General features: G+C 48.7%; 1 protein-coding gene across 3 annotated transcripts in view; it reads right to left on the reverse strand.

The window, feature by feature from the left end:
• The window catches only part of PDPR (pyruvate dehydrogenase phosphatase regulatory subunit), a 44,397-nt gene extending 23,823 nt beyond the window's left edge, over positions 1-20,574 (reverse strand). The window contains exons 1-8 of one of the 3 annotated variants that reach the window (XM_059876519.1): positions 20,473-20,531; positions 9,154-9,441; positions 7,948-8,081; positions 4,297-4,378; positions 4,042-4,205; positions 3,142-3,263; positions 2,281-2,398; positions 1,398-1,547 (exon numbers count right to left, since the gene is read on the reverse strand). In XM_059876519.1, coding sequence (XP_059732502.1) covers positions 1,398-1,547; positions 2,281-2,398; positions 3,142-3,263; positions 4,042-4,205; positions 4,297-4,378; positions 7,948-8,081; positions 9,154-9,377 — 994 coding nt within the window. In that variant the 5' untranslated portion in view covers positions 9,378-9,441; positions 20,473-20,531. 3 annotated transcript variants of the gene reach the window in all.
• Positions 20,575-22,202: the final 1,628 nt, after the last annotated feature.

Genomic DNA, 22,202 nt, shown 5'->3' on the forward strand with positions numbered 1-22,202 from the left:
TTTAGGCAAAAAAGTGAGAAGGCAAAATTAACCACGATTTTAATTTTAGGTCTCTGAATCAGCTTGCCAGTAACTGTATCTGTAGACCAGACAGCCTCTGTGCACAACCAAATGAGGTTGTTACAAAGATCAAATAAGGAACCACAGGTATACCTTGATCTGGTTCCAGACTACTGTATAAAGTGAATACTGCAACATGGTGAGTTATGTGAATGTTTTGGTTCCCTCAGTGCATATAAAAATTATGTTACAGCACATACAGAAATTATATTGTATTACATGTTCAATAGAATTATGTCTAAAAAAACCAATGGACAGGATATTCCCTGGGAGTCCAGGGTTAGGACCCCAACACTTTCACTGGTGTGTGCATGGAGTTCAACAGCTGGCCAGGATATTAAAATCATGCAAGCCTTGTGGGGAAAAGAACACCAAAAACAAAAAAAGCAAAAACACAATACCAATATACATACCAAGTGTCCATCAACAGATGTAGTGTATATATACACAATGGACTGCTGTGCAGCTACTAAAAAGTCTGTTTTTGCTACTTACAACAACATGGACAGACTTGAAAGGTATTATGTTTAGGGAAATGAGTCAGAGAAAGACAAATACTGTATGTTATCACCTACATGTAGAATCTAAAAAGAAAAGAAACTAGAGAATGTAACAGAAAAGAAACGGATACAGCCTTGTGGTTATCAGTGGGAGAGAGAAGTGGGAAGGGGCAAGATGAGCGGAGGGGGTACAGAGGTACAAAGTACTATGTAGGAAATAAATAAGCTACAAGGATGTATTGTACAACACATAATATAGTATTTCATAACTATTAATGGAACATAACCTTAAAAAGTTGAGAACTGCTCTGTTGTTTGTACACATGAAACTTGTATATTGTGTACATCAATTTTATCTCAAAAATGCCATTAAAAACCACTTCCACTCAGACTTCAGTATATTATTAAAACTATAAAAAGGTAAAAAAAAAACCTTACTGCTAAAATATGCTATTATTCGAACCTTCAGCGATTCTTATCTTTTGCAATAGATAGATCACTGATACAACAGATAGATCATTAATACAATAAACAGATGACTGAAGAAATACACAGATTACAAATCACAGATCCAATAACACACATAACAGTGAAAAAGCCTGAAGTATTACTGTAATTGCCAAAATTCAAGAGATGCAAAGTCAGAAAATGCTGTTGGAAAATGGTGCCAATAGACTTGTTCAGTGCAGTGTTTGCCACAAACCTTCGATTTATTAAAAAAAACTCAGTATCTGCAAAGCACAATAAAATGAGACATGCCTGTGTTCCTGAAAAGGCTTTAATGTATAACATCTTAGACAAATACAAGGCTCTCATGTTAAAATCTAGTTTACATACCAAAATGATCCCAGTCTTCCTGCAGATTCTGAATCTCCAGCTGGTTCTTGCCCTCAGTGAAAATTGGTTTTGGGTTTTTCTCAAAGCCCCCTGATAGGATGCCACCCTGCCAGTTCCGAATATAAATTCTTCCATCGGCATCTACAACAGCTGAGAGGGAAAAATGACAAGGGGGTGGGGAGCAGAAGAGAACACAGGGTTTAGAGGCAAGCCAGCTGTCTACGTGGACAGAAAAAGAAGTTAAACAAAAACACCTAAAATTGCCCTTATTAACCAGGCAGCGTTCAGTAAACACAAGCATCATTAGCTCTAAAATGCTTTTCCTGGTATGGGCGAGGATGCTCCTTCCAGATTTATCGTGGAGACTGTTTTTCAGATTACCCCTATACCAATCACTTACCTAGAAACTTTGACCTAGAAAAGTTCTCAAGATCAAACCACATAACTGCCACTGTGCCACATGAAAGCCTCACAGAGGGGGCTGCAGAGTCCACTTTAGGGATGAAGACCTCAGAGTGGTAGCGAACCCTCCCTACAGCACTGGGAGTCACTGAACAGCCCGAGTTTAGAGCTCAACTGTGACATCTCCACAATGGGTAGCATGTCAACTCCAGGTTACACTCCAAATATGCACAATTCAGACTTCTGCCTGGGACTACAGTTAGCTTGCAAACAAAGAAGCAAATGGTACGCCCACTTTGGCCATCCTTTCATAAAGAGACATTCAAGTCAAGTTAGAACGGGGTCCACCGCCCTGTAACATGCTCCAGAAAAGAAGTGAAAGGACTCTTCTGGGCGCAGTCTGTCCTCAGCAGAAAGCCTTCTTGACAGAGGACGGAACAGGGGCGAGGAGACAAGAGTGGAAACAAAGTGCAGTCCTCACTTGGCGTGCTGCTCGGCAGCGGGGTCTCCCAGGGGCGAGTCAGAAGGTAGAAGTGTTCGCAGGCGTGTAACGGGATGCTAACCGGCTCCTCGCTGCACAGACCCAGCTCGTATGCCCACTACAGACACACAGAGGGATGGGTGGGTGGAGAGGAACAGAAAGACGCATGAGCAAGGGCAGCCTCTTGAGACGAGTGTCATTTCGAGCGGCTCCTGGGCGCTCCCGCTCCCACATCAGCTGTGGGAAGCTGACTCCCAGCTTTAGTTCCTATCATTTTTGGAGGGGAGCAACTCTGTACTGGGTGAGCCACGGAATCTGCTTTCTGAGCCGAGAAGACAGAGCCACCAGCTCGGAAGAGGAGCCGTGGGGAGACAGGCCCTGCGAACCCCAAACACCAACCACGAAGACCTCCACGTGGTGGCAAGTACTCCTGGATGCCCCTAAGACCGTGGAGGGGGGGCAAGGGATAGTCTGCCTTCAGAGCTGCAGGGTTTAGGGTCCTGACACGGAACCCACGCTCCCAACACAGGGGCACCCAAACGCTCGTCTGCTGGGTGGCGGGATGACACGAGCCACCACACAGCCTGGAGCAGGGACCGAGCGCTGTCTGCACTCACTCTCCGGGCCTCCCTGAGCAGGGCTGCCCCTCGGCCGGGGAGGAGGGGGATGGCGCCTGGCTTCCACGCGAGGGGCGAGGGCAGGCTTCCCGTTTGGAGGAGGGGATTCCGAGTTTTCCCGGCCACAGAAGAAACAGTGAGCCCCGCTTGGTCCATCAGAAAACTAGCCTTATCTCTGTACCCCAAAATCCTGGAGACAAAGTTAAATAAGAAAGTCAGTGACCCAGTCTTGTCACTAACCTACCTGACCAGCACAGTTGACAAAGTACTGGCACTGGATCTGTCCTTTATCTGTCTCCACGCCCGCGACTTGACCTTTTTTGACCATGACATGAAGAATACTTGTCCGGTCATAGATCTGAACACCTGTCCCAAGGTAAACACAGAGTTGGGGAGTTGTCATCTACTGTCTCAGAGTCAGGCATTTGCAGCAGCTTCTCAACAAACACTGAAAAGGCCAGGTCCATGCTTTAACTTTGGAATCCAAAACACTCCTGGAACCACATCCTGAGATGGCAGAAATGGGCCTTCCCCAAGACTAAAAAGACCAGGCCAACTGAACAAACCAAGTGAAGTACATAATGAAACTTCAGGGATCGTGGGACTCCCCTGGCGGTCCGGTGGTTCGGGTCCACGCTGCCACTGCAGGGGCCGGGGTTCCGTCCCTGGCTGGGCATCGAAGGCCCACAAGGCGCATGGCGCAGCCAAACCAACACCCAGGGTCATAACAGGGGCAGGAGAGGCAGTGCCACAGGGCCTCCCCAATCCTGATCGACCCACACCACGCAGCTCATCCAGAGCAGACACCAGGGCGGATGAGCCTTCCCCTCCTTCACTCCAACGCGGGACACGACCGCAGCTGCGCATTAAATCCCCGAGGCATGTGCCAGCCTTGGAGCGTCTCAAGTCCTGTGGAGGGAAAAAGGCCCTTACACCTAAAATGCTCTAAGCAGGACCGAAGGCAGTGCCTAGGATACTTAACAAGAAACGCGTGGCCCTGAGGGAAACCGTGCTGACAGGTACCGCGCTGAGACAAAAACTCAGAGCCGCGAGCCAGAGTTCCATGCAGAGGCTGGCTGGTGCCCCTGCCGCCGCTGAGCCGCTCTCCTGAGGCCGCCCCTCTCCTCACCCCGCGCCCACTCACCGCTCTGGGAGGCGGCACTGGCCAGGGCGAGCGCCACGTCGGCGGAGGACACCACTGCGTCCTCGGGGACGTGCATGGCCCCCACCAGGTCGTGCACGTTGAGCAGAGGGTGCAGCTCGGCCACTTTCTTGGGGGAGATGATCTCGCAGGGGATGCCTATGACACTGGCACAGAACACAGGGGCACAATGACATTCCCCGGCCTCCGCAGAGGTCAGCTGACAGGAAGTCGGGACGGGCTCAGCCTCATACGTACTTCAGCCTCGAGTTGATGCGCTTCAGGGAGATGAGCCGGTCCTGAGTTTGGGCCAGAAAGATGGAGCCCGTCCTAGTGTAACCTGGAAGGAGAAGCAGCCCAAACTCAGACAGACCGGGCCACCTGCGGGGGCACAGTGGGAGCCCGCCAGACTCAGGCGGGCCACCCGCGGGGAGTCCTGGACTGCCACCACCCAGACAGGCTCAGCTCACAGCTCTGCGGGGGAAGGAACTGCGACCCCTCCCTCCTTCACCACTTTGGGTAACCAGGCCCTTTCTCCTCGGTCCTTGGTGGGCACATAACCGTGGCGATGGCCGCCCCTAGTGCAGCCACAGGCCTGTGACCTGCGCTCAGCCGGTCTGGCCTCCTGGAACACGGGCTTGAGCCAGGAGAGAAGGCGGAGGTCCCTCCTCTCATCTCAGGAGCAGCAGCATCCTGGCCAGCCCACCCCCCTTCCAGCTGAGGGCCTGGGTCCTCACCACCTGGCTCCACCCTGCCTCCAGCTGGCAGCCACCTCCCACTCCACAGGCCCCAGTGGCCTTCCAGAAGCTCCTTGTTGCCCAGCTTAGCCCCAGGAATTCCTGCTGTTTGCAGTTAACGTACTGGATGTGACCACTACGACCCCTGAGTCAATGGCAATCCTCAGAGTGCAATGTCCTATCAGTTTTCATGAAGAAAAGCTTGAATCAGTCAGGTGTCTTTTTAAAACGGAAATACAGTCATGATCATTTCAGAGCCTGGTTTTTGTAAGTATTAGACATATCCTCATTATATCTATTCCTTTCCTCTGTCCTAGGATACACAGAAAGCAACAATGTTCATAACCCTGTGAACAATACCTTGCTAAGTACAGGTCAATGTTTGGTCACAGTTCCTTTTGTCTTCCACTGAAGGCAGAGTTAAACACTAAGGTCAGAAGTCTCCGAGTCTGTTCTTTTTTCCCCATAATAAAGCTGTTATTCATCCGAAATGCAACTATGTTATTTCTGCTAGTACTCCACTGTTGGTTCCCTCCCATTCTGATAGTTTTTTTTTTTTTTTTATTTGAGTATGGAGAATGTCCAAATCATTCTAAAAGTCAAAACTACACAGCGTCAAGCCAGAAATATCAACTACCCCCCACTTCCCCACCATGCGGGGGGGGTAGTTGCACCGTGTTCCCACTTACTCTGGGGTGACCACCCTCAGCTGTTGTTGTTTAGGTGCTATGTCATGTCTGACTCTTTTGCGACTCCACGGAGTACAGCCCTCCAGGATCTCCTCTGTCCATGGGATTTCCCAGGCAAGAATACTGGAGTGGGTTGCCACTTCCTTCTCCAGGGGATCTTCCTGACCCAGGGATCGAACTCTGGTGTCCTGCACTGGCCGGAAGATTCTTTACTGCAGAACCTCCAGGGAAGCACAGCCAACCTCAATACTTTCTGACTTATCCTTTCTATATTTATTTGCAAAATAATGTATATTTTATTATTGCTTCTTAGTTATTATACAAAAGCAGTACATTTTATATAGCTTTTAGCATCTTGGTTTTCTCATGTAACAATGTATCCCAGAGATCATTTCACAGCAGTTCATAGACATCTTCCTCCTCCTTTTTACATTTACTTAATATTCCTGTGTGTGGACTTCATTAATTTTATGCATGCATATTTTTGTGGAAGATATTAAGTGGAAAAAATAAGGTACAGATATGCTTAATACAATCTCATTTTGGTTAAAATAAAGTACACATGAACAAACCACAGAGTGGTAACCTTTTGGTGGGTATTCAGTGGGGAGGTTGAGTTTTTCTTTTTATATTTCTGTATTATTCACATTTATCATAATAATTTATTACATATATTTAAAACTTTCTAAAAGTTCCTTATAACCCACAAAATATTTTTAAAAATGAATTGGTCATCAACTTGGTAAAGTGGCTTAATCTACCTGCATCTAGGTTTTTTAACTGTAAAAGAATGACCTATCCTTATTATAAGGTCAAATAATACATGAAATACTTTCAGAAGACTATTAAAACTTTTAGATTATCACATTCAGTCACCTGACAAAAATTTTATCAGGTACAAAAGACGCACAGTAGAAACTAATTTTGTATAATGAGGACTCTTGAAGTGACCCAGTAACTCTGAGTTGAGCGCAGTTAACAGATGTGAGTGAACTATTTTCAGAAGATTAGCTTATTATATGGTACCATTCAATCTAGGTTTTGGGATTCCCTGGTGGTTCAATGGGTGTTAAATCTCTGCATGTCCACTGCAGGGCGGCAGGGGAAAGTCTGACCCCTGGCTGGAAAACTAAGATCCTGCATGCTCCTAGGCAAAAAAAACAAAACAAAAAAAACAAAACAAACTAGGCTGCACAGATGTCATTTATTTAATGTCTCAAGCAGTCCCCTGAACAACCGCAGTCATGGGAGTGCACACCCGTCCATCCTGTGGACAGCAGACTCCTCCGTCAGGGAGGCCCCGCGTCGTGTCTCACTGCGGCCCTGGTGGGCGGCACTGGGGTGACACACTGGGGGTGCCCTTGCTCTCGGCTGCCTGCCTTCCTCACTGCCCCACAGGCACCACGGAGATCAGGCCCAACAGGGGGTTCCGGACGGTGACCCAGAACAAAGGTAGACTCAGTGATCTTCCAGAAAAGAAGCCTGCAGCCCCCATCCCTCTGGACTCTAACAGCGGAGGAGTGCCAGGCGCAGCAAAGCACGAGTCACTGAACCAAGGGGCCAGGAGTCAGCAGTGCCCGCTCCGGGCCTGCTGTGGACCCTCTTCTGACCCAAACCCTGGTTAATGCCTGATTCAAGTCATTAAATTAAATCCATCTGAAAAAGACTGAAATACAGTTAGGTTCCTGTCTACCATGTTTAAGTTACTAGAAACTCAGTCTTAAGTTACAATTTACAAATAAGGTTATACTTCAGTTGGCAAAATAAAAGCTACCATCCTTTGTCAGCATTAATCTTGATGTATCTGTGATGTGAATGACACACAGGCCTCGTCCTGTCATCAGCACTGGGCCTCACCATCCCGTAACAGTATTGTGGTCACCAAACTGCTTCATCAGCAATGAAACTAGCTTTGACTCTGGGCTTCTTGCTAACACATCACCTTACAACAAAGTACTAGACTTTCTTTCTGCCTTGCTGCCATATGGATCATGGTCTTAGATTCATTTTCGTGCTCTTGGGACTCTTACTTACTCCAGTAAGTGGCTTATAGTCTGTGTCTTTACTCCCCTAATTACACAGGTAAGGAGAAACACATGTATGTGCTTTATAGTTAGAAATACCATTAAGTATCAATACTTGGGTGGGTCAAGCTATGATTTAACCACCAAATACCTGAAGTTGAGGCGCCAAGTATTGCCACTTATTATACTTTGAGGAGTGGAATATATAGGAAATGGCCCAGGAAGATTTTCACTTCATAAGAATAACAGAATCTGAAAAGGAGCTAGGGTACTGATTGAAGACCCTAAATCTACAGATAAGGAAAGTGAAGACAGTGCAAGAAGCTAAGAGACTCGCCCAAGGTCAGAGCCGGACAAGCGGCAGAGCCCGGGCTGAAATTCAAGCCTGAACTACCAGACCAACAGGCCACCTTGGTGCAGCACCAGAGTACTGAGTACGGGCCTAGACTACCTGCTTACCTGTTTGGATCCCCGTTTCTTGCTCTAACTGGTGGTAAAGTTTGTTTGAATAATCTGCCATCTTTTGCTCTATGGCCAAGTGCCTGGCGGTGCTTAGGATGCCAGCACAGAACCTCGTGGAGCCAGCAGCCAGCCTGCAGGACAGATGGTCAGGGAGACGCACACGTCAGTGAGTACAGCAAGTTCAAGGTTCCTCATTACACCACTGCTGCGACAGCCAAAGATGCAGTCAACCTCACTGTCTATCAACGTAAGAATGATTTAAAATTGTGGAATTTCACCTATACAACATTAAAAAAAAACAAACAAAAAAAACACTTTCATGGGCCAATCCTAATGGAGCAACTCTAATGAAAAGAGGCAGGTGAGTGAAACTATTCAGGGTGTGCTGTCACTTGTATGAAACACATAAATGGATCTCCAGACACCCGCATACACACCTACCAACACTTATTTGATTATATATGGAGAGGATTATCTGGAACGGTACCTAAAGAACTTAATTCACTTTCAGTGAGGGAAACTTGTCGTTAGAGGTTAAGGAGCTGAAGGAGACTTTTCCCTATGTACTCTTTTACACATTTTCAATTTTGAACTACGTCAATGTGTCACCTATTCAGAATTTAGAATGAAGTCCAATTTGTGGCAGGGAACAAAAGCCTGGAACAGAAAAAGGACACTAGGGGAAATAAAGCATCAACTTTAGTTTAAACGAATGTATCAATCCTGGCTCATGAACTGAGACATTAATCCTTACAGAAGATGCTGGTAACAGATGAACGTGGATGTGAGGTAACTCTGCACTATCACTGCAACTGTTCTGTAATCTAAAGTAATTTAGATCATTTCTAAAATAATCAAAGAAAAGGAACAGAAATAAGACAGAATATAGCCAATTTCATCTCAGCTCACAGAAGAAGCACCCGAGTCACAGTATTTATTGCTGAATTAATACAACAGAGAGCAAGATGTACTTTAAACCAGAAATACATACATCCTTTATCTAATTGTTACATCGCAATCTCTGAAAACCAGAAAACAGGACTATTAGGCATCGCAAAACGAAGTCCTGAAGATTTCATTTTTGTTATTTATTCATGCTACTTAGTGACACTTAGGTTAGCTATTGGTGGGTGAGCTGAGATGACAGAGATGAGGGTAGCCCAGAGCAGCAGAGCCCCAGGCCACGGCCAGCTGGAGTCCTACCTGCCCTGCTCCAGAAGGACGACATCCTTCCACCCCATCTTGGAGAGGTGATAGGCCACGGACGTGCCCATGATTCCACCGCCGCAGACGACCACTTGCGCCTGGGCGGGCAGGGCCACAGGCGGCGCCACGGTCGCTGACGCACTGCCTCTGGCTGGGGAGCCCTCCCGCCATCCTCGGCAGCTTCCCGGTCCTCGGACCACTGCCAGCAACCGGGGCAGCATCACGTCTGTCAGCAACAGGGGCCGTGCTCTCGCTCAGCCACGCAGCAGATCCCAATAATTCACACTAGACAGAGGAAACCAAGTGCGTCATTACACTACACTCAGAGCACAGGATTAACGAGAAAAGGCTGAAACCCAGAACGCTAATTGTTCACTCAGCAAATGTTTCAGGACTTACTGAGTTCCAGACACGCTGCCAGGTGTAACAGCGGGGAAGACAAACGAGGAGGTCCTGCCTTTACACAACTTACATCTGAGACAGACAGACAAGCAGCCAATATACGAACAAAATAAGCAACAGAGCTAACAGGACAGGGTCACTGGGGGCAGCCTCAAAATACGGTGGTCAGAGAGGAGACATTTGAAAAGACCTGAATGACAAAGAACCAGATATGTGAAGTTGGAAAGAAGCAGTGAGTGCAAAGGCCTGGAGAGACGGAGCTTGAGGAGTCAGCACAGAAGAGGGGACAGTGTGTGCACAGCACGTGAGAGGGGGGCCACCTGAGGCCACGCTGGAGGGGCAGAGACCAACCACACGGGGGCTCCAGGATCCCCAGAAGAGGCCGCGCTCGAGGGGCAGAGACCAACCACACGGGGGCTCCAGGATCCCCAGAAGAGGCCGCGCTCTAGGGGCAGAGACCAACCACACGGGGGCTCCAGGATCCCCAAGAGAGGCCACGCTGGAGGGGCAGAGACCAACTATGCGGGGGCTCCAGGATCCCCGCAAGCAGCGGGGCTTACTCTAAGTGCAAAGGAAAACACTAAAGCAGGGGGATGACACGGTCTGCTTCATTTCTCCAGGGTGAGGCTGGCTCCACAGAAGGCTCCCAGGAGGACAGGGAAAGCAGAGGTGAGCCAGGAAACTGTTGCACTTCTCACTGAAACACCAGGCTGGCTCAGATGAGGATGGGGGCAGCGGAGTCAGAGAAACGACTGGATTGCTTGGGAAACAGAGATGACGGAACTTATTTGCCAACAACTGACGCTAAAATGGGAAAAACGGAGAAATAAGGAGGAGGGCCAAGTCTGAGGGTTAAACAACCATGTTTAACCTGAGAAGGATCAGACATGGCGGAGGCTGTGAGGGTGTCTGTGAGCACAGTGGAAGGTCCCAGAGTCAATAGCCAGAGACCCAGCAGGCAGTGCCGGGAAACATGGAGCAGCTAGTGCCCAAGCCTGAGACTGCCATCTCTGAGCTGCCCAGAGCAGAAGCAGGAACTGGACCCCTTGCACAGCAGCACCGAGTGGGTGGGCGGCCTGCTCTCCTCCGCAGGAGCCACAAGGGCACCTGCTGCTGGTTTTCACGCTCATGTCTCAGCACGACTCCCAAGAAAGCCACGCCTGAACTTCTATTGATTAACGAGTCCCAGAACCCACTTTGACACCGAGGGACCTGGCCTGGAGGCTGCCACATCTGTGAACCCTGGGCAGTGGCAGGAACTGACCAAGAAGACTCTGCTCCTCGGTCCAGTACCACAGGCTGCATACGACCAAGGCAGGGTTTTAACAGAATTGATGCGACAGCAAAACAGAGCACGCGTCAAGCGTCAGGAACCTGCAGACAGAGCTGCCGGCAGACCAGAGTCTTGGACACACAGGAAGAGGCGGCTTTAGGAGCAGAGGGGGCGCCAAGCAGACGTCAGGACGGCGAGCAAGCCCCCACCTCCATGACAGCTCCCGCACCGGTGAACCGCCAGCAGCCCAAACCGTCCAGGGCCAAGGTATCGTCCATCAGGGGACTCTCGCATCCGTGACCGAGGCAGGCCCAGACCCAGGGACCAACCATCCTGGCCACCTCGTGTCCCGCCGCGCCTCAGGCCCCTGTCAGACTCTGCCTCAAGATGGAAAGTTGTCCACACAGTTAGTCCTGGTCTAAGCCCATCGCCACAAGACCCATCATCTCCCCAGTTCCAATCCTTCATTTTTCTCCCTTAAAACCTCACCATTTCTCCAAAGAAGACAGACAGATGGCCAAAATACACAAGAAAAGATGCTCAACATCACTAATCACTAGAGAAATTAAAATCAAAACTATAGTGAAGTATCACCTCTCACTGGTCAGAAGGGCCATCATCAAAAAACCTACAAACACCAAATGCTGGAGAGGGTGTGGAGAAAAAGGGAACCCTCTTACACTGTTGGTGGGAATGCAAATTGGTACAACCACTGTGGAGCACAATATGGAGGTACCTGAAAAAAACTAAATATAGAATTACCGTATGATCCAGCAATCCCACTACTGGACATATACCCAGAGAAAACTATAATTCACTAAGACACACGCCCTCCAATGGTCCCTGGAGCACTATCTACCACAGCCAAGACATGGAAGTGAGCTAAATGTCCACTGACAGAGGAAAGGATGAAGACGGTGCAGTACATACGCTACATATACAAGCTGCGTGTACAACAGTACGATACAGTGGAATACTGCTCAGCCGTTAAATGGAACATAACAACGCCATCTGCACAGCATGGACGGACCTCGAGATTTTCACACCAAGTGGAGTCAGTCCCACAGAGAAAGACAAATACCATGTGATATCACTTACGTGTGGAATTTAATTTTAAAAATGACACAGGACTTCCCTGGAGGCTCAGTGGTAAAGATTCTCCCCACTAATACAGGAGACAAGGGTTCAATCCCAGATCCAGGAAGAACCCTGATGCCTCAGAGCAACTAAGCCCGGGCACCACAACTACTGGGCTTGTGTGTGAGAGCCCAGGAGTCGCCACTCCTGAGCCCACACACTGCAAGTACTGAACCCAAGCGCCCTAAAACACGAGCTCCGTAACAAGAGAGGCCACTGAAGCGAGCATCCTGAGCACCTCACCTAGAGAGCAGCCCCTGCTCACCGCAACCAGAGCAAAGTCTGCACAGCAGTGAAGACCCAGCACGGCCAAAATAAACACAACTAATAAAAAAGAAAATGAAAACCACACAAGTGAACTTTTTACAGAACACAGACTCACAGATCTAGAAATCAAATTTATGGTTACTAAAGGGGGAATGTGGGGTGGAGGGATAAATTAGGAGATTGGGATTAACAAACACACACTATTACATAAAGCTAATGAGGACCAAGCATATAGCACAGGAAACTCTACTCGATATTCTGTACAACCTATTTGGGAAAAGAATGTGAAAAGGAATGGAGATTTATATACCAGATCCACTTTCTGTACACCTGAAACCAACATAGCATTGTAATTTAACTATACTCCAATAAAAAGAAAATTAAAAAAATTTTAATCACTTAAAAAATAAAGTGACCAGGGCTTCCCTAGCGGTCTAGTGATTAAGAATCTGCCTGCCAAAACTAATAAAATAAAAAATGGGAAAAAAAAAAAAAAGAATCTGCCTGCCATTGCAGGGGTCACAGGTTGGAGATCCCTGGTCCGGGAAGATTTCACACGCTGCAGAGCAACTAAGCCCCTGTGCCACAGCTACTGAGCCCAAGCTCTAAGCCCACAAGCCATGCGTACTGAGCCCGTGTGCCTAGAGCCTGTACTCCTCAACAAGAGAAGCCGCAGCAGTGAGAAGCTCACGCACCGAAACCAAGAGAGCCTCTGCCAGCTACAACTAGAGAAAGCCTGCCCAATGCAATGAAGACCCAGTGCAGCCAAAACAAATAAAAATTATAAAAAAAAACCAAAACAAACCCTGAAAAGACAGGTTCTCTGAAGACCAACTAATGCCAATATGGAAAGGCACCTATAAAGTAATCTGAACCACGCCCACTGCTGTCAAAAAGCAAGGGATATCTTAGCTGGGTACATTTGTCCAGACTAAAGCTCTTACCTCCAGAAACCCCACAGGTCACAACAGAAGAACCACCACCTGTAAAGCCGGTGGAAGAGCTGAGATACCTATTCAAGACAGGCAGCATCGGGACTTCCCTGCTGGCCCAGTGGTTAAGAATCCACCTTGCAAAAAAAAAAAAAATTCACCTTGCAATGCAGGAGGCGTGGTTTGATCCCTGACTGGGGAACTAAGATCCCACATGACAGTGAAGATCTGAAGATCCCCTATGCTGCAGCTGAGAGTGCAACACACTCACATAAATAAATGATGGAGGGGACACAGGTATACCTATGGCTGAATCATGCTGATGTTTGGCAGAAACCAACACAATATTGTAAAGCCGATTATTCTTCAATTAACAATAAGTAAATTATATATTGAAAAAAAAGACAGCATCGACAGACAAGTTAAATGATGCAGTGGGTTAGATTGTTAATAGCCATTCTTGTTACTACACTCAGCAGGATCTTACATGAACATCTTGTTCAAAATGTTGTCGAGCTTTACCCACTTCATTATCAACGTAACGGTCTGCTGTTCCCTTATTGTTTTAAGTTATAACAACAGTTATGTCCTTCAAGGATGTGTCTACTTAACAACTGTGAGATGGACATGCAGATCTGCATCCTTTCCTCTGCAGACACCCAAACCATTATATGCTACGGAACTCTGGCCAGGCTCTGTGCTTTTCCAGCCAGGCTACAGACTATAAATGCACTGATAAAGTTCACTTTAAAGGAACACATAGTGTACGGACTACAAGGTGAGTGGGATTTTCATCTGTAACAGGACCACTCTGGCTCACACTGTACCCAGAGAGCACTAGGAATGATCTCAGTGGGGGCAGGGCTGGCCATCAGATCCGCAGTTTCACGGGGAGGTTTTACCTATCATGAAGCAACACTGAGAAATCTCATCAGTTTGCTTATATGATGGCACAGATTGGATAAGTCCTTTTGTTTCTGTGGCTAATGTAGTTCTTGACAACAGTCTAGCTCTCAATCTCCTGCTGGCAGAACGAGGTGGAATTTGCGAGATAACTAATACTTCTGGCTGCACCTGAATGAATGTGATAGCACAGGTGAAGTTCAGTTCAGTCGCTCAGTCGTGTCTGACTCTTTGCGACCCGTGAATCGCAGCACACCAGGCTTCCCTGTTCATCCCTAACTCCCAGAGTTTACCCAAACCCATGTCCATTGAGTCAGTGATGCCATCCAACCATCTCATCCTCTGTCGTCCCCTTCTCCCACCTTCAATCTTTCCCAACATCAGGGTCTTTTCAAATGAGTCAGCTCTTCGCATCAGGTGGTCAAAGTATTGGAGCTTTAGCTTCAACATCATTCCTTCCAAAGAACACCCAGGACTGGTCTCCTTTAGGATGGACTGGTTAGATCTCCTTGCAGTCCAAGGGACTCTCAAGAGTCTTCTCCAACACCACAGTTCAAAAGCATCAATTCTTCAGCGCTCAGCTTTCTTTATAGTCCAACTCTCACATCCATACATGACTACTGGAAAAACCACAGCCTTGACTAGACGGACCTCTGTTGGCCAAGTAATGTCTCTGCTTTATAATATGCTGTCTAGGTTGGTCGTAACTTTCTTTCCAAGGAGTAAGCATCTTTTAATTTCATGGCTGCAATCACCATCTGCAGTGATTTTGGAGCCAAAAAAATAAAGTCTGTTACTGTTTCCATTGTTTCCCCATCTATTTGCCATGAAGTGATGGCACCAGATGCCATGATCTTAGTTTTCTGAATGTTGAGCTTTAAGCCAATTTTTTCATTCTCCTCTTTCACTTTCATCAACAGGCTCTTTAGTTCTTCTTTACTTTCTGCCATAAGGGTGGTATCATCCTCATATCTGAGGTTATTGATATTTCTCCTGGCAATCTTGATTCCAGCTTGTGCTTCTTCCAGCCCAGCGTTTCTCATGATGTACTCTGCATAGAAGTTAAATAAGCAGGGTGACAATATACAGCCTTGATGTACTCCTTTTCCTATTTGGAACCAGTTTGTTGTTCCATGTCCAGTTCTAACTGTTGCTTCCTGACCTGCATACAGATTTCTCAAGAGGTAGGTCAGGTGGTCTGGTATTCCCATCTCCTTCAGAATTTTCCAGTTTATTGTGATCCACACAATCAAAGGCTTTGGCATAATCAATAAAACAGATGTTTTTCTGGAACTCTCTTTTTCAATGATCCAGCGGATGTTGGCAATTTGATCTCTGGTTCCTCTCTCTACCTTTTCAATGATCCAACAGATGTTGGCAATTTGATCTCTGGTTCCTCTCTCTGCCTTTTCTAAAAGCAGCTTGAACATCTGGAAGTTCACGGTTATGTACTGTTGAAGACTAGCTTGGAGAATTTTGAGCATTACTTTGCTAGCGTGTGAAATGAGTGCAATTGTGCGGTAGTTTGAGCATTGTTTGGCATTGCCTTTCTTTGGGATTGAAGGCAAGAAAAGGGGAGGACAGAGGATGAGATGGTTAGATGGCAACACGACCTCAATGGACATGAGTTTGAATAAACTCTGGGACTTGGTGATGGACAGGGAGGCCTGGCGTGCTGCAGTCCATGGGGTCACAAAGGGTCGGACATGACTGAGCGACTGAACTTCTTTGGGATTGGAATGAAAACTGACATTTTCTAGTCCTGTGGCCACTGCTGTGTTTTTCAAATTTGCTGGCATATTGAGTGCAGCACTTTCACAGCATCATCTTTCAGGATTTGAAATAGCTCAACTGGAATTCCATCACCTCCACTAGCTTTGTTCGTAGTGATCTTTCCTAAGGCCCACTTGACTTCACATTCCAGGGTGTCTGGCTCTAGGTGAATTATCACATCATCGTGGTTATCTGGGTCGTGAAGATCTTTTTTGTACAGTTCTTCTGTGTATTCTTGCCACCTCTTCTTAATATCTTCTGCTTCTGTTAGGTCCACACCATTTCTGTCCTTTATCGAGCCCATCTTTGCATGAAGTGTTCCCTTGCTGCTGCTGCTGCTAAGTCGCTTCGGTCATGTCCGACTCTGTGCGACCCCATAGACGGCAGCCCACCAGGCTCCCCCGTCCCTGGGATTCTCCAGGCAAGAACACTGGAGTGGGTTGCCATTTCCTTCTCCAACGCGTGAAAGTGAAAAGTCAAAGTGAAGTCGCTCAGTCGTGTCCGACTCTTCGCGACCCCATGGACTGCAGCCCACCAGGCTCCTCTGTCCATGGGATTTTCCAGGCAAGAGTACTGGAGTGGGGTGCCATCACCTTCTCCGAGTGTTCCCTTGGTATCTCTAATTTTCTTGAAGAGACCTCTACTCTTTCCTATTCTACTGTTTTCCTGTATTTCTTTGCATTGTGTGCACCAGGACCCAGGAGAAAGGAGCAGTGACCCTCACAAGAGACAGATCCAGACTTGCCTGTGAGTGTCCAGGAGTCTCCAGCGGAGGCGTGGGTTGGTGTTGGCCTGCTGCAGGGGTGGGGGCACTGAGTGCAGCAGTACATGTGTGGGGATCTTGCTCCTCTCCGAACCTCTGACCTCACATCCTCTGTCTCACCTAGTTCCCTGAGACCCCTCCCTGAAACCTCTTTGCATCTGCAACCATCTCCGCCTTTTTTCACAGGGTCAAAGGTAATCCCTCACAGAGGCCTGGCTCCCATTTCCTGCCTCTTTCTTTTGAATTGAGCTCCATTAACTGTTCTCCTCTTTCACATAACTTCACATTTCCCTCCTTCTCATCAGCATTTAAATGTGCTCAAGTACCCCTCACCCTGCCAAGGAGATTTAAGCGGAAAAAGCAAAGCTCCTTAAGACTCTTCAATTAGCTATGTTTCATTTCTAAAATTCTAAATTATAAAACAATGGTCACTGCAAAAACTCAAAAACAGAAGAAAATTAAGATTTCCCTCCACTCAAAGTTCACAATATCAGTGTTAATGATATTTTCCCAGCATTATTTTTGCAGCAACGAGCTGCCCTGATGTCCACTTGTTTGCCATCACCTGTCTTAAGTCTTTCTTTTATGACCTTGGTGATGGCATGGTTGGTCAAGGAACTTTTTAAACAAAATTTCTTAACATGTACACAATAAGTAAAGTACACAGGCGTTGCTCATATTTTTGTTTCTCACTGCCCCCCCCCACCTACTCTCTCCTAAACCAAACTGGTCGGGCTTCTTCCCCACTAGACCACTGCACCACTCTCACCAGGAACACAAAGGCTACTGCTTCCCAGGGCACGGCCTGGGCGCCACCCCACCGGCCAACTGAAGGCTCCCTCCTGCTCACACACTTCCCTTGTTTGCTGGGCAGCCTCCTCCCTTATCACATCCCGCCAGCCTCTCCTCTGCCCTTCCCTCTGTGCGGATGTCCCTCAGGGCTCCCTGAGGCCAGCTGCTCTCCCCATCCACCCCTGTCTACACTGACACCCTTTCCTACCATGACTGACGGCCTAACCCATCCCTGAGCTCAGACCTGCAGGTCCAGCCGAAGAAGGGCCACCTCCACTTGGACTCCCACTGGTCAGACTGAGCACATCTCAAAGGTAAAGCCATCTTCCTCAATTTCCAACTCTGCTCCACTTCCTCTGTCCCCCAGGGGGCCCCACTCAGGAGAGTCCTAGGTGTCATCCCGCATGCCTCCCCTTCTCTCACCTCCTCTCTCCAGGCAATCATCCAGGCTTAACCGAGAAGCCTACAGCCTACACTTACCTCCAACGGACCCACTTCTCTCTCTCTGCACTACCCTGTCCTGAGCACAGACCACCAACCTCTCTCTCAGTTCACTGCGGAAGGTTCCCCACGGTTCTCCGGACGCCCCCCAGGCTTCACGCAGGGGCCTGAGCAAACCTCTAAAATGAAGACCCTATTTCATGCCCCTGCTTGCACCCTGCAATGACTATCTGGTGCCCTCAAAGTCACATTCCTTAAGAGCAAGTGCAAGACCCTTCCATGTCTGCTCACTTATCTCTGGTCTCATTTCTCTTCTCTCATCTCTCACACTCTCATCAAACCTAAACTGCTGTAATTCTGCACACATGCCAGCATGAACTTTCTCTTCCACCTCCAGGATCTGTGCAAACTCTACCTTCTAACTGGCAGTTCCTGCCACCCCTCCCCGCCAAATAAAGATAATCTCCTCAGCTCTGAGCCTGGGTGATATCTTATTTGTCCCCACCCTCCCCGCAACAGTCGGTTAGGTGACTCCTCTATGTAGCCCTAAACACCCTGCACATTCCCCAGCTCAGAGCCAGCCACACTCTTTAACGGTCTGTTTGCTGATCAGGGAAGCAAAACAGGAACCCATCTGAGAATAAGGATTTTAGAAGGAGATAGATCTGGGTTTGAGAATCTCCTCCACCTCTCATCAACTGTATGACATTGAGCAAGTTATTCAATTTCTTTGCTTCAGGTTGCTCATCTGTAACATGGGCTAGGAGTTCTACTTCACATGGCTGCTGCAAGACCAAAGCAGACAGGGCAGGAAAAACAGGGCAAATAGCACCTCAGAAGCACCAGGAAAGTGGGAGCCTTTAGTTCCGTGATAATGGAAGTCTCTGAGAGCAGGGACCAGGTGTAACTCAATCAGCATTTTTCTCAGCATTCACCGTAGGCACCTTGGAAATACTACTTGAATGAGATAAAATGAATGAGGACAAAGAACAAAGAAGATGGGGGGAAAATTAAGCGATGACTCAGATCTCAAGCCTAGGGCCCCAGATGTGAGGGGATAGCCAAATAACATAAAACAACTTTTTTCCACAACGGTAATATTCTTACAGGTAATTATTATGTGCCAGACACCGCTTTATATATACTGCTAATTTAATCCTCACACATCCATGAAAGATGCTACAATTTCTGTTGTACGCCTGCGGAAATGGCAGCACAGAGAACTGAAATGACTGATCCAAGCTCCTACGATACTGATGAGCAGCAGAGCCTGAATGCAAAGCCTTTGAGTTTAGCACCAGAGTCTGCCATTGAATCATTATTCCATGCTACCTTTAAATTAAGATGAGTTAAAAAAGGGTAGCTGTAAAGGAGGCCAGAACGACAAGGGTTAGCAAAGGTGGCATTAGAAACATAATAACATTTCAGTTTCAAAAAGAAATAATACTAAAAGACCAGAGTGATAAGAACTAAGAAAAGGATTTTTAATCTTGTGCTCATCATGACCTTCAAGAGTCAGTGAAGTGGTGAGAACAAATAAGAGGAGGATTTACAGTGGATGCAAAGAATCAAAGTAAGGAAGGCAACAGAGTCTATTCCACTAGGTTGGCAGCAAAAGTAAATAAAGCCTGAGGGCAAAGGAGATAAAATCAGTAGAGAAGAAATGGAAAATGTCAAAGATGAAGTAAAACACATCTGGTTGAAAACCAATCATGCGTGTAATTTCTGCTAAACAACCTCAAAACTGTCTCTGGTTATGCTCAGATGTGCTTTCACAGATAAGACGACAGCTCCAGCTCCTGTGAGTTGTTCCTCTGCATGGTCACAGCATCCTGCACAAATTGGCTGCTGGTCACAAAGGACCCTGAGTGAGAAGCGTCTATTAACGGTGTTCTAAATGGATCAGCACACCATTTCCCACACCTCCCTCAGCATAAGGCCCACCTCCGACAACTGTTTTAAAACACGCAGACACTCATTCAGAGGCTCCCTCTCTGGAGATTCTGTTCCTGCTGGTCTAGGGTGCTGCATCTTTCAACAAGTGCACCCGGTGATACGAAGTTTGAGAACCTGATCCAAACCCCTAGCCCTAGAAAAGCGCCCCTTGAGCCCGGCTCTCTCCTCGCCCCGCACCCCCACACCACGCTCACAAACGCACAGGGAAAACGGACTTGAAGATGCCTCACTCAAACCTCACGTTAGAAGAGACCTCCCTGCCCCGCCTGGACGTTCCCAGGTAACCTCGCTGCCGACTCTGCAGCAGCTAACCAGCTGGTCAAGAACAAGCACGTCTCCACGCGGGAAAACGACTCCACCTGCAGAGGCGACCCGGGTGGACGAGCCTGACGCGCGGCGGGGGCGGTGCACGGCCGAGAGGCGCCGGGACAGAGGTCACCCAGCCGCGCTGGGTGCCCGCAGGGCCGGTGCCCCGGCCTCGGCACGGCTCTGCGAGGCGTCACAGCAGCAGAGAGGCTGGGGGAGCGCGGGGACGCGGCTCCCCAGGGCTGGCCAGAGCTGACGGAAGACGAGGGCCGGCCGGAGCTACCGGAGCCAGACCGCGGGAGAAAGCTGGGGGCGCGGGGTCCCGGGCCGCCGAGGCCCGCGCGGTCGGCAGGCCGGAGCGGCGTCCTCACCAGAGCCTCCCTTTACCTCACGGGCGGCCGAAGGCTCCGCACGCAGCGGCGCCTCGACTGAGGCGGGGCGGCAGGCACAGCAGGACCCAGGGGTCCTGGGGGCCGGAAAGGGGGGTGGGGGCGGGAAGGGGGCGGGGCGGAGGGCGTGAGGTTCCGGGGACGCTGGAGACGCGACCTTCCGCGTTTTACGGTCCCGGGCAAGGGTACGCCGGCGCGTAAGCTCACACGCGCACGCGCGCCGCGACGCCTGGGTAGAGCTCCGCCCCTGACACGTGGGCTTGTTTGGGTCTCGCGAGGCTCCGCCCCTGGACTGAGGGCACCCGCCTCCGCATCCTCAAAGATGGAGGCGAAGTGGAGGCCTACCTTTTCCGGGCCTGCCTTTTAGGACTCTGGCCTCGGGCCGTTGATTTCTGCAGATGCTGCCGAGACGGCGGCAGCCCCGCTGGAGAGAGAGAGAGAGAGTGAGTGAGTGAGTGAGTGAGTGAGTGAGTGTGTGAGTGTGTGTGTGTGTGTGTGTTCTCGCTTCCGTCGGGGCGAGTGCCCAAGTGTGATCCCCCGTGGTCCGCCACCCAAAGACACTCTAGTCCAGGGCGTAGGCTCTTGGACGGACAGACGCTTTGTTTTTTGGAAGTCTCCCGAGTCTTCTTGGGGAATCGCTAGCAGAGCAAATCGGGAATCCGGTCTGCTGGACCGGTCCGACCTCGGAAGCAGGATTAGATCTCAGCTCGGGGCTGGATCTTTTCTTTTTGCACCTTCCCTGCTAGTCTGGACCAGAAGAGGAATCATTCACTCCATCTTCTGAGGAGCTCACCACCGACTCCTTCACCTCGCTTCCTGTCACTTCGTCCTGTTTTCTTTCCTTTATAGAACGTGTCGCTATGGTAGATCAGTGTTGAATGTCTTTCCAGTCTAGTTGCAAAATCTACCCTTGTACACGGTACCTAAATTTCATGCATGACTATGTTCTCGGCACTTAGAATTGTGTTTGGCACAAAGTCCAGGAAAAATGTCTGAATAGACAGCGATCTAACGGCACAGGCTGGGCTGCGTTGAGGGCCACACTCACCAGTTCCCATTCTTTGGATTCAAGTCCATCTCACCACACAAGCCAGTTTTATTTAATGGATGGCTTCCTGTGGCCAGGGGTCATGCTGGGTAATGGAGTAGACGTTGCTTATAAAATTACTGTCCTGTTTTCAAAGCAGAGAAGAGAATCTGGGAACCGAGATAAGACACACAAACGTCTACAGAGTCACTCTCCATGCAGTGGGCACATGGCTGGGGGAGAAGCCCTGCTCCTCCCCCTGAGACTACTGTCGCTGTCACTAGACTTGACATCCAGCCTTCAGTGACTCCTCGGTAAGAACCTGGTACTGTGCGTGTCCACCACGTACCTGTGAGCCCATGTCTGCGTGGAAACCAGAGCTCTGCATGCATTCCAGTTCACACCCGTGGGGAGGGAGAGAAGCAGCCAATGCCTTCGGCACACCAACCTCCACCCATAAATCATGCTGCATTTTCGCAGTAGAACACCTGCCGTTTCACAGAGTCCCTGTAAGACGGAGTCATATTACAAGTGGTTCCTGTGCCAGGCATTGTGCCGGTTGAAACTTCATCACAACTGTGTGAGTTGCAGGGATCCCTAACCTCTGGGATCCAAAGCCTGATGATCTGAGGTGGAGCTGATGTAATAACAGAAATACAAGTGCACAATCAATGTGATGCGCTTT

Source organism: Bos taurus, chromosome 18 (assembly GCF_002263795.3).
Source record: "Bos taurus isolate L1 Dominette 01449 registration number 42190680 breed Hereford chromosome 18, ARS-UCD2.0, whole genome shotgun sequence".
Classification (NCBI taxonomy): domain Eukaryota; kingdom Metazoa; phylum Chordata; class Mammalia; order Artiodactyla; family Bovidae; genus Bos; species Bos taurus.